We start from the raw sequence: 17082 nt of genomic DNA on the forward strand, positions 1-17082 counted from the left end.
TGACTTTTGGAGAAAAGTTGTAATTGGATGCAGTGAGATTTCTGTAGGAAAGACAAGAAGAAGGTCTAAAGAACACAGACAGAAAAGACAGCAATATAAAATGATGTAAAGGGAGAGAAGGAGGAGCTCATGGCTTAAGGATCGTGCATCATCTGCTTTTTTAAGATATAAACTAGGACTGGTCTCTTTTTGCTTAATTGTGTTCTTGTAAAAGATGGCTTCTCTTGAGATATGTAAACACTATAGGAATAATCCCAGTTTCATGCGTTTTGAAAAAAAAAAGTGTTTTATAGAAATACTAGATTTACAAGTGAAATGTAGGTTGTAAATTTTTTTTTTTTGTTAAGAGATTCGATGAAACAATGGTTAAAAATTTTTTTCATGGTAACACGAAATCTGTACACACAAAATACAATTGATGAGTCCTTAAGTAAATGTGTTCCTCTTATATGAGGAAGAAAACACCTGATGTGACCATAGATTGTATATCTGCATATTTTTCAGTGTTTAGTTCACTTGGAAGGATGAATTTTATTCATATGCTAACTTATCTATCTTTTATATTAATATAGTAGACTTGCCAACTGGACTTTCAGTGCAGTAACAACCTAAAGTTGTTTATAATTTTAATAAATAAAAATTGTAACTTCATGTATCTAAATGTCACAGTGTAAGATTTGAATATTTTCAGTGATATATAAAAAGGCAAGCATAACCAAGTAATTGGAAACATAAATATTATGGTATAAATTTTCTGCAAGAACTTTAGTTTTACTTTAAAATTAAAATTGGAGGGGTGCCTGGGTGGCTTCATCCGTTAAGCTTCCGACTCTTGATTTTGGCTCAGGTCATTGATCCTCAGGGTCATGGGATTGAGCCTCATGTGAGGCTCCGTGCTCAGCGTGAAGTCTGCTTGAGAGTCTCTCTCCCCCTCTCCCCGCCCTCCCCTGCACATGTTCCCCCTCCTTTTCTCAAATAATAAATAAATCTTTAAAATTAAAACTGGATATATGAAATTATAAAAACAGACAAAATAGATATATTTTTAAATGCTGGTAAAAAGAATTGCTTAGATGTTTAAGGATACTGTTGAAAACCCTTGAGTTTTTAATGTTAAAAGAATTCAAAATTGTGTTTCTTTTCTCCAGTAATTCTGTAGTTAACTTTCTAATGTTGAGTACTCTTTGAACAAAAGTAAAAATTAAAATGAAATTCTTCCCCTTTGAATTTGGAACACTGTAACATAGGCTGCTATGGCTGATTTGTGTTTTCTCTGATATAGCCATGTGTTATTCTATTTCTAAATTGTGTAGATGTTGGAGATTTCATTGAGGAAAAATACAGTCTTAGATAAAGATAAAATCTTAACTTAGTAGTCTTTATTCTTTTGTATCTCTCAATTCCTGAGAGATATGTTTTAAAATTTCCCAGCTCATTTTTAGATTTATTAACTTTTTTCCTTGCAATTGTTCATTTTTGTTTCATACCTCTGTTGTTGAATAAATATTAGGATTGTCATCTTCATGGTTATTTTTATTGTTATGTAGTATTTTTGTCCATCTTGTACTTTTTCTTTATTGTGGCACATACTAATATTGTTGTATCAGTTTTCTTTGTACTTTTGAGGGTTTTGGTGTGTGTGTGTTGTTGTTTAACTTTTTTAGTGTAAAATACAAGATACAGAAAACTGTACAGCACAGTTGTACGGCACAGTTGTACAGCCTAATGAATTATTATAAGGTGAATATTCTTGTTACTACCACCCGAGTCAAGTAATAGAACCATGCCAGCCACCCCTGAAACCTTTGATTGTGTCCCATCCCTTCCCTTTCTCCAAAAGTTTACCACTATCCTGACTCTCAAGGTAATTCCTTTCTTCTTTTTCTTATGGTTTTATCACCCACACGTGTATTCTGAGAGTCTCTAAGAGTTTAGTCTTGTCCATCCAAAAGAACTTTACATGTCTTTTAAGTCTTTTAATCAACAGGTTGCTTTTGCACTCTTTTCTTCCCCCTTGTACTTTGTTGATGAACCCTGGCCAGTTGATCTTTTAGACTTTCCTATTGTCTGGATTTTGCTGATTGCATGAGGCACATTTAAATATGTTCCTTTGTCCTCTGTATTTCCCGCAAATTGGCAGACCAGAGGCTTACTCAAACTCATTGGTTCCCTCTGGCAAGACTATAGATACTCTTCCATAGTGTCTGTTTTTTTCACTTTTTTGGATGTAAGCAGCCGCTGATGTTGAACACCGACATCTTTTTGTTTATTGAAGTTTGTAAAACTGTCACTTTAATTCTCTCATTTTGTTTTCATTTTTACCTGGAATAATCTTATAAAGACATGCTTCCCTCTCCTCTACTATTTGGTTACCCAATGGTAAAAAGTCATATAGGGAGGATAAAATAACTGCTTGTTTCTTTCCTTTACTCACTTGTCAAGGCAATTAGTTGGTTTGCTGTGATCCTCAGAAAGTGACCAGTTAGCTTTTTTTTTCATTATATTGTGATAAACTTATAAACCTAAATACATTTGATTCATTTCTCTTCACTGTTTTATTAAAGTTTAAATTGCCTCTTTGGGGCGCCTGGGTGGCTCAGTTGGTTAAGCCACTGCCTTCAGCTCAGGTCATGATCCTGGAGTCCCAGGATCGAGTCCTGCGTCAGGCTCCCTGCTCTGCTTCTCCCTCTGACCCTCCCCCCTCTCATGTGCTCTCTCTCCGTCTTTCATTCTCACTCTCTCAAATAAATAAATAAATAAAATTTAAAAAAAAATGAAATAAATTGCCTCTCTTTAGTTAGTTGGTCTTTTTGATATGACCCTAGTCATCCTTGCTATCTAGTGTGCCAGGATGTTCCAGACTTATCTTGTACATTTTCTTCCTTGGACCTTGTAATTAGCTAGCTACTCAATGAAAAACTTAGTTTTATTTTTTAATTTTTTTAAAGATTTTATTTATTTGAGAGAGAGAGAACATGTGAGAGAGAGCACAAGCAGGGGCAGCAGGCAGAGGGAGAAGCAGGCTCCCCACTGAGCAGGGAGCCCGATGTGGGACTCGATCCCAGGATCCTGGGATCATGACCTGAGCCGAAGGCAGACGCTTAACGACTGAGCCACCCAGGTGCCCCCCCCTTTTTAAAAAAAAAAACAACTTAGTTTTAAATACACAGGTGACACATGGATGCATTCTTGGAAAACTTTGAATGAACAAGATTCTTCCCTCAGTCTTCCTCTACCCAGAGGTAATCTCTGTTACTATTTGGTTAACTGTCTTTACATACCCTTTCCTATGAATTTTTATATTTACAAACAGAAATAAGTAAAATATAGAGATCGTTTTCTTTTTCATGTGATTTTTTCTAACTTTTGACAGTCATAAATGATAACTTGTACTTTTTTTATTCAATTATATATCTTGATAATTTTTTTGTTAGTACATAGTGCATTCTTTTTAAACTGCTACTTAATATTTGATATGGTGGCGCCTGGGTGGCTCAGTCATTGAGCCTCTGCCTTCAGCTCAGGTCATGGTCCCAGGGTCCTGGGATCGAGCCCCGCATCAGGCTCCCTGCTTGGCAGGAAGCCTGCTTCTCCCTCTCCCACTCCCCCTGCTTGTGTTCCCTCTCCCACTGTGTCTCTCTGTGTCAGATAAATAAATAAAAATCTTATTAAAAAAATATTTGAGAGTGCCTGGGTGGCTCAGATGGTTAAGCATCTGCCTTCGGCTCACTCAGGTCATGATCCCAGGGTCCTGGGATCGAGTCCTGCATCGGGCTCCCTGCTCCTTGGGAGCCTGCTTCTCCCTCTGCCCCTCTCTCTCTCTCTCTCTCTCATGAATAAATAAATAAAATCTTTAAAAAAATATTTGATATGGTTCCACCTCATTTTATTAAACTCTTCTCATGAGGTTGTTTCCAGTTTTTCCACTAATACAACTCTTGCTTTTTCTGTGCACAAAATGCAGATGTTTGTTTGGAGTCACAGAGTATGTATATTTAGAATTTTGCCAGTTTGCCCTCTGAAGTGCTTGTTCTTCCATAAGCAGAGTCTGAGAATGCCTTTTTCTCTACCAGTCAGCAATCTTGCTCTTATGAAGTCTTGCCACTCTGAAGGGAAAACATTCCCTTGATTTTCCAGTGCCTTCTGGCGTGGAAACAGGGGAGAGTAGGAGGTGTTCTCCGGTGAGGGCTGCAGCAAGTGGTCTGGTTGCAGAGGTTTCCCTTCTGTTGGGCTCCGCTGCCTCACGCACCGCCTACGGTTCCAGCAGGGACGTGGACACAGCTGCTGCTCGTTGCCTCGCTGCACAGCCTGACTTGTGCTCCTGGTGACCTCGCTGCTTTTCTCATCCTTTGTGCGCCATCCAGCTTTCCGGCTCGGCCACTTCTCGGCCTGTCTTCCTCCACTGTCTTCCCACCCTCTCCTTGTAGCCTTCTCTTGTGTGTTTTGGTGTGTAGTTTTATTTTCCTATGTTACGCAGTCTTCTTTCCATCTTTTTTCAGTTTCTGTAAATCCAAGGGCTATTGCCAACAAAGGGGTGTTGAAAAGTATCCTTTCCTGTCATTTCTCAGATTTAGAGTGGGAGCAGGAGACTGCATTTAGTTCCTGGGACCCTAGTCTCATTTTAAACCTAAGGGTAAGGGAAGGTTTCACTAACAGATTAAGTTGTCCATTGTCATATTTCAGTATCAGGACTTTTCAGAGTTCCAGCCTTTTTTGATGACTATCACAAATCTGGCCTGCTATTTGAGTTAAAAGCTCATTTAGTTTTCTTTAAAAGCCTTGATTTTAAAATCACAGTCAGTGATTGTGGTCTCTTTCGGTCTCTTGCTTTATTCTCCTCTATGATATATTAAAAATGGTTCCATTTTGCTCCTGTCAGTACTTAAAATAATAGGTGATGTTTATTGTTTACTCAGGTACCAGGGACTGTGTTACATGCTCTTGGATTATGCTTAATCTTTACCACATCCTTGCATCCATGAGGTTTAGGTACTTTTATTATCCCCACTTTACAGACGAGGAAATCTGAGTACTAAGAGGTTAAGAAATGCTTGTCCAAGGTGACAATTAATGCAGCCAGAACTCAAACCCAGGCAGTCTGACTCCAAAATCCTGGCCTTAAGGTCTATGCTAAATATTCCTATTAGTCCCCATCATCCCAGCTGAGTGGTTTCATTATATTGGCAATTTCATTATGATTGCTCTAGGCATTTTCCACACAGTCCTCTTAGGATCAAATAATAAGCCATATTTCTAAAATTCTTCATATTCTTTTCTCAAGGTTTATCTCTTGGGACCACTGTTCTTAGATTAAACTAGAGTTTATTCAGATGACCAGTTTAGTCAGTGCTTTTGTATATTACTAACAGCATCATCCCTTCAGTTTATTTTCATTATCTGTCAGCCTAATACAAATGCTGTATATTTATAATGTTTTTGTGCAGTTATAAAAATTTGTGGTGATCTTAAAGATTGAATAATTATGCCTCAGAATTTCTGTGTTCAGTTGTTACCTTTTTAGGGAGGACAACTTAGTTACTAAACACTGGGACTATCAGTGTTTCTTCCAGACGGTATGTTGCCTGATTCCAGTTTGTCTGGGCCTTTTGGGATCAGAAACAAATGGCAGGAGTGTTGAGAGTATCAGTAGTGCAAGTTTTCCTGGTGCAGAGCAAGGAGAATAGGATTTGGTCATGAAAAGAATTCTAGGTAACCTGATTTTCCAAATATTCAGATGTTTCTCATTCTTGACTGATTTTTATTTGATCCTAGGCAAAGTTAAAAGAAAAAAAAAAACAGTGTGTTTCAAATAGATAAGCTCGGTTAGATCATTATTTTACCAGATTTAATTTGTGTTTGGGAAGGAACTAATGGAAGGTGAGTAGAGGAAATGTGCTCACTCTGTGTGACCTTAGAGAAACTCACTGTTTTTATTAGTAATATCAAAATGTAGACTTTGTATCTGAGATTCTATGACTGACAGAATTACTGTACCCATATTAATTCATGTACAAAAAACTTTTCCCAGATTACCCAGATAATTGAAAAATGAAAGAGGATTAGCGGGATGATACGGAGGCAGGGAGGGACAGTGCTTGGAAGTCTATATCCTACTATAAAGAACAAGAAACTTTTACAGTGGAATGATGATAATATACTTCCTGTAGCTCTCTTTGTAAAATAATCATTAATTCAGAGGAAAAAAAACATTTTAAAGTGAGGTGAAAGATTACCAGTAGGAATGTAAATGACTGCATAATGGTTTGATTAGAGCATTAGTACTGGAGTCAGAAATTCCCAACTTGGGGCCAGACTGGCTTTAGGCAAACTATTTTTTTCGATTTCATTTTCCTCTTTCTGTAATTAGAAAGCCTGATACTCAGGTACATTTCTTATAGTGATTAAAACTTGCATTACACATAGTGCCTTGGCTAAGTAGGAACTTACCAAATGTCACATGAATAATTGAGATGATTTTAGATTCCTTACAAAAACATATCTCACTAAATTTCTAAAAAGAAAAATACCTTTGTGTTTGAATGGAAAGCAACTCAGTGGCTCTAGCAGATCTCTTAAAGAACAACAGCTATTAGTCCCTTCAGTGAGTGATAATATATAAAGTGTACCTTTGAGGAATGTGTACTCTCAGATCACAATTGGCCTACTTGTAATAGAGTTTGTGGTAAGTGAAATTCAAATATTCTTAACCAGCATAATTAAAGTCTTAATGGGCTCATGTCTACTCTAAAATTAAAGAAGTATCATTTTAGTGTCAATGTAATCAAATGTATCAATGTAACAATCAAAGCTTTTATTGAAATGACATCTGATGAGTACATTAACTATCATAACATTGATTCAGCTATGATATGAAAAAATTACTTTTAAGCATCAAGCATGCATTGACCTTTAAAATGCTTTATAATTTGATTAGGCCAATAAAATAAGCAGCCATATTTTGGCATACTCTGGTATTTTTCCACAGATAATTTGTATTCTCAATATTTTTTTGTTATATCTTGTTTTAGTGATCGTGGTGGAGAAGACCCAAACCAGAAAGTAATCCATGGGGTTATTAACTCCTTTGTTCATGTTGAACAGTATAAGAAAAAATTCCCCTTAAAGGTAAAAAGCCTCCTTTAAAAACATAATCAGACCTTTAATTTCTTAAACTGCTTGTTCTAATTTTTTAAATATGATTTATTTATTTTTTATTTTTTATTAAATATGATTTTAATTGGTTTATTTAGTTTTATCAGGAAATCTTTGAGTCTCCCTTTCTGACTGAAACAGGAGAGTATTACAAACAAGAAGCTTCAAATTTATTACAAGAATCAAACTGCTCACAGTATATGGAAAAGGTAAGAAAGAACATATTATGTTAAATGCATCATCTGTTATATATCAGGCATGGTTTTATTTAACATTTGTTTTCTTAGTTAATATATTTTTTTGGTGGAAAAAGGGTTTTTTTTGTTTGATCATCGCTCTGAGTTATAGTTAATATACAGTACCTATTGATAAATCATTGTTCTTGCTGTGGCATTCTCCATGAGGAAAAGTTCTATCCAGTTTTCATCATGGTTGATGCTTCTTGATAAATCCTGATTGCTTGATTTGCTTGTCTTTACAATTAATAGTCACATTCTTGGCAAAAGAATAAATTATATTTGTGTTTAGTAGATGTTTGAGGAATAGGATAAGCTTAGAAGCTAGGTGTTTGGGTTTTTATCTTTTCCTTCTTTACAACGGAAGGAAAAATATAATAATTCTAGATACTCAGATAGGTTACTCTTTTGATGTGTTCAGTTTTTGGAAGACTGAGAAAAACTCCACAAGAAATTTTAATTAATCCTTAAACCAACACGTATTGATTACTATTTTTAAAATCCCATGTGTACTTTTTTTTAGTAAAGGAATAGTCGTGTTACAAAGTCAGTCATCATATAAGATGTATTAAATTTTTAGCCGGGTTTTTTCATTTGCAGTACTGAATTCCAAGCGTTTTATTATCCGATGATTTTTGTTAGTTTGTTTAGCCAAGAAGATAATGTGTTGCAAGTGGAATAGCTGTAGAGTGGCCTCCGTAGATCACAGGTCAAGAAATACCAGTACATTGTTATAAATTCCACAAAGCCCAGGTCTGGAAGTCTGAGCTGTTCAATTCTCTTCCTGCTGTTGAAACTGATTAGCTCTAGGACCTCAACTAAGCCTTCTAGGACATTTTCTCCATCTATTAATTAAGTACAGGTTATACCAAGTCAGTGGCTCTTAGCTTTAAGCCCTTTATGCTTCTTAAACTCTCGTTAAAGGTTCTAGATCCAATCCTGAAAAGTGCACACGGATTATCAGTGATACATATACTCCTTGTTATATTTGGCTCTCAAAAAGAGGCCCTTGACAAAAATATTGTATGTTCCACTTATATAGAGCCATACACTGTCTAGAATATGGAATATCTAGAATAGGTAAATTCATAGAGACAGAAAGTAGATGAGAAGTTATTGGGAGGAGAGAATGAGGAATTATTTTGTAATGGTTACAAAGTTTTTGTTGGGTGTGATGAAAAAGTTTTAGAAATAGTTGCACAACATTGTGAGTGTAATTAATGCCACTGAATAGCACACTCAAAAATGGTTAAAATGGCATATTTTATGTTACATGTATTTTACCACAATTTTGAAAACACTAATGTAATACACCCCAAACCATTGAATTATAATTTTAAGTGGGTAAATCATACAATAAGTAAATTATATCTCAAACTGTTAAAATGAGGGCCATTGGAAATTACGTTTGGGAAGTAGCATTTATAAGATTAGCTCATTTAATTAACAGACTAATGTAGCCTTCCTGCTTCTCTTTCTCTATTTTACCTGTAGTTTTGGCCTTTTCTCCCCAGCTGTAAGTGGTTTTATAACTCTTTGAAGCCCCCCATTGAGACACTCCACTCTTGCCTTCCTTTCTTTTGATGTGCACCCCTCCCCTGCCATTATCATTAATTTTTTCCCTTTTCTCATCCTCCCTCACCTCCTGACTCTAATTCCTGTTGCATTTAGTTAATCGATAAACATTAAAGTTACAGTACGCTATAATGACTAACAGGCATAATCCTTTTAAGGGATAGTTCTTTTTTAAAAGAAAAACTTTTTGACAAAAATGACTTTCTTAGTTGGGTAAATAGGCACTGAACATCTTTTAGTCCAGGTACCTTCTTGCCTACTTTTGGTTTCTGTGACTTTTCCCTAGACTTCTGGCCCCACCAGGGAGCATAGTAGGAAAGATAGGACCTTGAGTCTCTCTCTTCAGTCTTTTTTTTTTTTAAAGATTTTATTTACTTATTTGAGAGAGAGAATGAGAGATAGCACGAGAGGGAAGAGGGTCAGAGGGAGAAGCAGACTCCCTGCTGAGCAGGGAGCCCGATGCGGGACTCGATCCCAGGACTCCAGGATCATGACTCGAGCCGAAGGCAGTCGCTTAACCAACTGAGCCACCCAGGCGCCCTCTCTCTTCAGTCTTTGCCTCATTTTCATCAAAAGGTATCTGAGAGGTATCCAGGAATGATGTGTTATTTCCCCTTTCAACATCACCTTCCTTCCCAGTATTACCTTCTTATGTCCAGGCAAAGTCAGCAGTACTCTCCAAAGGCTTCACTGTATATAGTTCTCTGGGACCAGTTAAGTTCAGAAACTCTAGGTACATAGCTTCATATAGTAGAATGTTTTCAAAGTCTAAACATTTGTGTGTGTATGTGCTATGCTAGCATGATTTTAATTGCGAATGTAGTTTTCTTTTGAGGTAGAAATTAGCCAGATTCTTTAGCTTTTATCTTTATTAGCTGGTTCTTGTTAATATTAATCAGTGTATTGTTGGTAGCCCAGTGTTTCTTATATAGGATAAGCTTTACTAAAGCTCTTGATTGACATAGTTAAGTATGACTAAATATAATTGACTTTGAAAAATTTTAATGAAATCTTTAATTTGGTAATTATCATGTATATACTGATTACATTTACTTTTTATAAGAAGAGGGACCAACATAAAATAATTAGGTTAATCTACTTGATCCAATTGATATAAACTATTTTTTAGTTTGATAGTTGAATATTCATAGAGTGACCACCTGTTCTGGTTTTTAATAATTTTTACTCACTTTTCCTGTTGCATGTAAGGTTTCCTATATAATAGGATGATCAGGGTCAGTAAATGAAGACAAAATGCAGACCACTTAACTTTAGTTCGTGTTCGTAAGATTTTGGTAAAATGTAGGGGATAGCTAATAGCCTAAATAAAAATTTGAAATGATTTATGGAATGTGGGTTTAAATTGGTTATGTAATCCTTATTTGTTACCTGGCCATCTTTAATTGAGCCATTAAAATTAGGCTACCTAAGTTACTTACTGATATTACAGGTTTTTCCTCATAGTAGGTCATGACTGTAAGAATATATTTCTAAAGGTTCTAGGTAGATTAAAAGATGAAGAAATTCGATGTCGAAAATACTTGCATCCAAGTTCATATACTAAAGTGATTCATGAATGTCAGCAACGAATGGTAGCAGACCACTTACAGTTCCTACATGCAGAATGTCATAATATCATCCGACAAGAGAAAAAAAATGGTAAGTGATATGAAACAGTGAATGTGAATAGAAATTAAATTATAAACCCACTTTCTACATCATCTCCAAGCCTCCTTAGATTTCAGACATTTTTAGTAATAATCTAAAATATTTGATATGCCTTTTTACCAATTCTTAATCTTTAAAAGGACTATTTTGGAAAGGTATGTTTTCAAAGTGTATTCCAAAGTCAAAAGAAAAACTAGGAAAAGGTGTTTGCACATTTTTACATATCACAAGGGCTAATTTCCTTAATACATTAAGAGTTTCTAATAAACAGCAGGAAAAAAAGCACAGATGAAAAGGAAATATAAATAGATTTTAAATATATGCAGATGCTCAATCTCATTTAAAATAGAAGAAAATACAAAATAAAGATATGAGATACTAGTAATAAGCAATAAAAAATGGAATTTTTTTAAGATTTTATTTATTTATTAGAGAGAGAGAGAGCACAAGCAGGGGGAGTGGCAGGCAGAGGGAGAAGCAGACTCCCCACTGAGCAAGGAGCCCAATGTGGGGCTCTACCTCAAGACCCTGGGATCATGACCTGAGCCGAAGGCAGGCGCTTAACCAGCTGAGCCACCCAGGTGTCCCAAAATGGAATTTTTTTAAAGGAGAAAATAGCACTAAAAATTTTCAAATAACAGGGAATAAACATAACAAGATACATGCCAGACCCACACAGGAAATGAAACATTGTTGAAAGCAACATTGATTTATAGATCCAGGAGAATCTACTCAAAACTGCAGTGGTTTTTTTGGTTTGTTTGTTTTAATTGTGAAAGTTAAACTCTTAGACTAAGAAAAGTCAAGACAGTCTTGAAGACCATCATGGGAAGACTTTGCAGGATAACATGACTTATGATAAAACCACAGTAATTAGGACAATGAGACATTGGTGCGAGGGTAAACAAATAGACCAATGGAATAAAATAGCCTAGAATAACCCTTGCATATATAGATACTTGATTTAAGACCAAGGTGACACAGTAGAGCAGTAGGTGAAAGATAGTCTTTTTAACACACGGTGCTGAGTCCATTGGATATTCACTTGGGAAAAAGTAACGTTTGATCTTTGTCTCAGATACCGTATACAGAATCAGTCAATACATTGTAGGCTTTTGACCTACATGTAAAACAGTAGCACTTCGAGAAGATAATACAGGAAAATAACTTAATGACCTTGAAGTAAGGAAAGATATTTTTAAATGAGACACAAAAAACACTAACCACAAAGGAAAGATTGATCAAGTGGACTGCATTTAAAAAAAACCTTTGGATCATTAAAAGACCATTAAGAGCATCAAAAGACAATCATAGGATAATATATTTGCAATCACTGAAGAAGGATTATGTCCAAAATATAAAACGGTCAAGAAATTTGAACAGGTACTGCAGAGTAGAGGATATCCAAGTGGCCAGTAAACACATACAGAGGCCCTCAATCTTATTAAAATAGAGGAATGCAAATTAAAATCCACACTAAGATATCAGAGAACTCACATTTTGATATAAAATTTAAAAGACCATTAGAGGGGAGGGGGTGGGGGATGGGTTAGCCCAGTGATGGGTATTAAGGAGGGCACGTACTGCGTGGAGCACTGGGTGTTAGACGAAAACAATGAATTGTGGATCACCACATTAAAAACTAATGATGTATTGTATGGTGATTAACATAACATAAAAAAAAATACTAGGGTAAAACTGGAGAGATTGTTGAAATTTAGATAGTGTTAAATAAAGCAAGAGATTCTGGGGGGAAAAAAATAAAAGACCAAATATAGTATGTGTTGGGAAGTGTGTAGAGGAGCAAGAATTTGTTATATACCCTGGGCTCGGAGTATAAATTGATGCAACTACTTTGAAAAACTGACATTGACTCTTAAGGCTGAATGTATGCATATCTTCTGATTCAGCCCTTCCAATCCCAGATATATAATCCCCTGCCCAAACTGCATGCAAATAAATACAAAAAGGTAAAACAATGTTCATAGCAGCATTACCTGTATTAGCTCCAAACCAGAAATAACTCAAATGTCCACTAACAGTAGAATAAAGTACAGTATACTCCTATAATGGAATATTATTAGAGAAGTGAAAATGAACAATTACAGCTACATACAAAATGTAGATGAGCCTTATAAACATGTTGAACGAAAGAAACCAAACATGAAGGAATTGTATGATTCCATTTTTATAAATAGTTCAAAACAGGCAAAACTAATCTGTGGGTTGGTAGTCATGATAGCAGTTACCTTTGCAGAAGAGCAAGAGGAATAGTGTTTGGGAGGAGGTATGAAGGGAACTTCTAGGTGTAGGGAATGTCTGTTTCTTACCCTGGGGGGTGATGTCGTGGGTGTGTATGTGTTCACTTGTGATAATTCATTGAGATATATACTTATGGTTTGTACACTTTTTGTATATGTGTTATATTTCAATAAAAAGTTTAAAATAGAAAGCACTGCACTGAGACATCATTTTCAACGGGAAAGATCAAAACGTTGATAACACGTTGTTGGCAAGGGAACTTACTGCTACTGGGAGCTGTGTTAGAAGGATCTGTCTATAAGATGAAGCTCTGGCACAATAGTCCCACTTCCAGGGATTTATACTACAGATATTCTTGCCTATATACAGGATTATTAATTGTAATACTGTAATATCAAGAGATTAGAAACAACCAAGTTTTCATCAATTTTTAAGAAATTATAATATAGCTATATAATGGGGGTGCTATGCAATTGTAAAATAACCTTTATGTAATGATATAAAAAGATCTCTAAGTTAAAATGTTGTGTTCTGCAGTTGCAAATAATACATAAAATATGCTACCCTATTTGTGTAAAAAGAGGCAGAGGGAAGACTATATGTATTTGTTTGAATGTGCATGAAACATCTTTGAACTGTTATTAACTACAATATTGCTTTCCTGTGGATGGTTGGGAGATGGGTGTAGGGGACTTTCTTTGCATTCTCTTATAATTCTGCATTTTGAACCATACATTACCAAATACATTAAAATATTTTTTGAACTCTTTGGAAATTTAATAATCAAAATTTTTTTTTCTCTTCAGACATGGCAAATATGTATGTCTTACTTCGTGCTGTGTCCACTGGTTTACCTCATATGATTCAGGAGCTGCAAAATCATATCCATGATGAGGGCCTTAGAGCAACCAGTAACCTTACTCAGGAAAATGTGAGTTATATAAGGAACTGGATATTTTTCTCTTAATCAGATTATCATGGAGTTTCTCTTACGACTTTACTGTTTTAAACAATGACAAAAAAGTCCATGATAACAAATGAAACATCTTTATTAAAATGTTTTAAACCTGTAGTTTGTTGGCCTCCTTCTGGAATTATCGTATTATTAGAAAATCATTGAATGAAATAGGCTTCTTCATAGTCATATTGATGTGTTCATTTAGCAGTTGTTAATTAACTTCTCACAGAAAAATATGTTTGCTGTTTCTAAATGATTGTGTTTCTGTGTAATTGGCATTAATAGTTGTAGTGGTAATGGTATTAATCAGTAGTAATATAGGCAAGTTACAATTTGCTTTCTTTGTATACGCTCTGAATTTGGTAGCCCAAGAAGCAAATTTAAATTAAGACAGTCTTCTCTAAATATATGCTTGCTACCCAAAATATCCAGCAGTGATCCTCATGTCTCTAATACTTATCTTTCTGAAGAGTTCCCTGCCAACCAAATGACTATTTACAGCAAGGTGTCTTTCCTCTCAAAGTGTGTTACTATCATCAAGTCTTGTTGGATCAACTTCTTTGTTATTACTTAGTGATGGCTTAACCAATAAGATAGACATCATATGAAAAGTTATTTCTCTTCCTGAAGTAGAGCTTTGGCTCTTCATTTGCAATAATTTTTATATGGACATCATCATTCAGAAGCATTTATTAAATGCTGATCACTTCAGTGATTTTATGTTCTGCCACAGTAATGCATTAAGTAAAACCATTAGTTTATATTATTAGTCTTTTAGATTCAGGGTGTTGAATGATATTGGGCAAAGAGCCATAGGGTGCGGTGTCAAGGACGGGGATGGAAGTGTAAGAGAATACATCTGTAGGAGACCCAAATCATTTTAGCTGACGTAGTTCCCTCCATTAAGTTCAAAAACTCACTTTTGCACTGCTGGATACTTCTTCCATCTCAGATGTGGGGGAATTGTACTGCTTAGTTCAGGGGTCTCTGTTTTCACAGACTCTGGCTTTTTAACTCTTCTTTTTCTCTCGGCCTTCAGTAGCTTTGAAGGCAGTTTTTGTTTATATAATCCTCTATGAAAGTGATAGGCCTGGTAGTTCAGAGGCTGTATCATGTTACCCTGAAGATACGGTATTCCAACACAGAGAGGAGTGTTTTTAGTGGGTTCTTCTGGCAGAAGAACTCCAGTCCTGCATTTCTCTAGGGTTGAATGACAAGCTAATTTCAATATTAAAGTTCTAGATTTTTAAGGTTATCTTAGCTAAAAACATTTTTGAGGGTTTGTGTGTGTGTGTGTGTGTGTGTGTGTGTGTGTGTGTGTGTGTGTAATATTAATTTGCTTGGGGAAAACTTTACACGTAATTAAACAATTTTTTAGTAAGCCTCATTTTATCCTTGAACTTCTTAAAATGTGATTTTTGTACTTTGTATTTCACATTTTTAGATGCCAACACTATTTGTGGAGTCAGTTTTGGAAGTACATGGTAAATTTGTTCAACTTATCAACACTGTTTTAAATGGTGATCAGCACTTTATGAGTGCATTGGATAAGGTAACTTTTTAATATGTATATATATAATTTATTTAATCACCATTCTTTAGGCAGTTTCAGAATTAGGGCTCCTAATTGATTGTGTATGTGATTTCTAATCTAGACAAAGTCAAAATAGAAATACAACTTTCAGATTAATAACTGAGTGGTTAAATTGAATGCTTGAATTATATGGGAATTGAATTTCCCATGAGTATGCTACATGGGGGAATTGCTAATAAACTAGTATCTTCTAAAAAAATGCATGTGTAATTTTAATATCCTTTAGTGCTGATTTTTCCTTTAAATATAATACTAAGGTACTATACTGAATAATATTTGAAATAAAAATAAGTATGTTTTACAAACTTTTGGATTTTGGTAACCTTTAAAGGAAATTTGTTTACATGGTTATTATAAGATTTTTAAAAATGTAGTCTTATTTTATCTGTGTCCAAAAACCAGTAATGAATTATAGAGAATATCTTTCAGTAGGAAGAGTATATATAATTTTTTATATAATTATCATGAGGGTTACAGTTAGAAATTTACCCTGTGTTAAATATGAAAGCAGGAACACACTACCATCAGAATGCCGTGTTTTGTGTGAGGCAGTAATTTTTGGATGTACAGATTATAGCATACTATATTGAACCAGCTGCACTTTTACCCCATTACTGGGGGCTAATTACTGGTCTGTTTTCTTATTTAGGCCCTTACATCAGTTGTAAATTACAGAGAACCCAAGTCTGTTTGCAAAGCACCTGAACTGGTAAGTTTTGATGGTTGCTTAAAAGTAATCTTACAGACAATCATTATTAGAGAAAGAAAACTGAGGAAAGCATCACATTAATTTGGTTTTATAGTATCTTTCAAAAAAATAGATGAAATTAAATTATTAAAAATAAAAATGATTATGTATATTGTTTATAATTTGCCATTTATTTAAGGAATGCAATCGGCCATGTATTAAAGCCTTTTTTTAAAGGAATAACTGACAGGGAAAATACTCCATTTCACAACGTTTGGCATTTAAAGCATGTGTGCTTTGGAATAATTTGCATTACTTCTCATAGGGATTTTGTTTTATCTGAAATCTAAAGGAAGTTGTATGGTAAATTTTTGTTAGCCTTTACAGGAAATTTGCTTACCAAGGTTGTTGTAAGATTTTTGAAAAGTACTTGTTTAATGTAAAAAATACCAGAGCCTCTCAAAACTCATCTAGATATTCTTTTGAAACTTTTATTACTTATATCAGTGCTTTATTGGGCTCTACATGTTGATTAGATCTTTTTTACTTATTTCTAGTTTTTTTTTTTAACCTTATGGAATATATTTTAAGTTCTTTGGGGCATATTCATAATTTTTAAGACATAAGCTTTAGGATGGCAAAGACCTTACCCATTGATCTTATTTTGTATTGTTGCCACTTTGCCTCCTTTGAGGCATGATATGTACAGAAGGGCCCTATCTAAGATTTACTGTCAATTTCTACTTGAGCTTGCTAAGTACTGTGACAACTTATTAAAGAAGTCAGCGAAGGGGATGACCGAGAATGAAGTAGAGGACAAACTCACGAGCTTCATTACCGTTTTCAAGTATATCGATGATAAGGATGTTTTTCAAAAGGTAAGTTGTTAATAGAGAAGCTTTATTTGTGTTTTAGTCAGCTTTGATTTGATTTGGAACTTCAAATCATC

The 17082-nt window shown here is 34.9% G+C and overlaps 1 protein-coding gene across 4 annotated transcripts in view; it reads left to right on the forward strand.

Moving 5' to 3' along the window:
* The window catches only part of CUL2 (cullin 2), a 102077-nt gene that overhangs the window by 66892 nt on the left and 18103 nt on the right, over window positions 1-17082 (forward strand). For all 4 annotated transcript variants that reach the window (XM_025885849.2, XM_025885848.2, XM_025885850.2 and 1 more), the window contains exons 7-13: window positions 7029-7125; window positions 7251-7361; window positions 10460-10622; window positions 13700-13824; window positions 15296-15403; window positions 16095-16154; window positions 16883-17011. In XM_025885849.2, coding sequence (XP_025741634.1) covers window positions 7029-7125; window positions 7251-7361; window positions 10460-10622; window positions 13700-13824; window positions 15296-15403; window positions 16095-16154; window positions 16883-17011 — 793 coding nt within the window. The remainder of the gene's footprint in view (window positions 1-7028; window positions 7126-7250; window positions 7362-10459; window positions 10623-13699; window positions 13825-15295; window positions 15404-16094; window positions 16155-16882; window positions 17012-17082) is intronic.

Source organism: Callorhinus ursinus, unplaced genomic scaffold (assembly GCF_003265705.2).
Source record: "Callorhinus ursinus isolate GAN/ISIS: 27379988/994484 unplaced genomic scaffold, GSC_fseal_2.0 scaffold62, whole genome shotgun sequence".
Taxonomy (NCBI): Eukaryota; Metazoa; Chordata; class Mammalia; order Carnivora; family Otariidae; genus Callorhinus; species Callorhinus ursinus.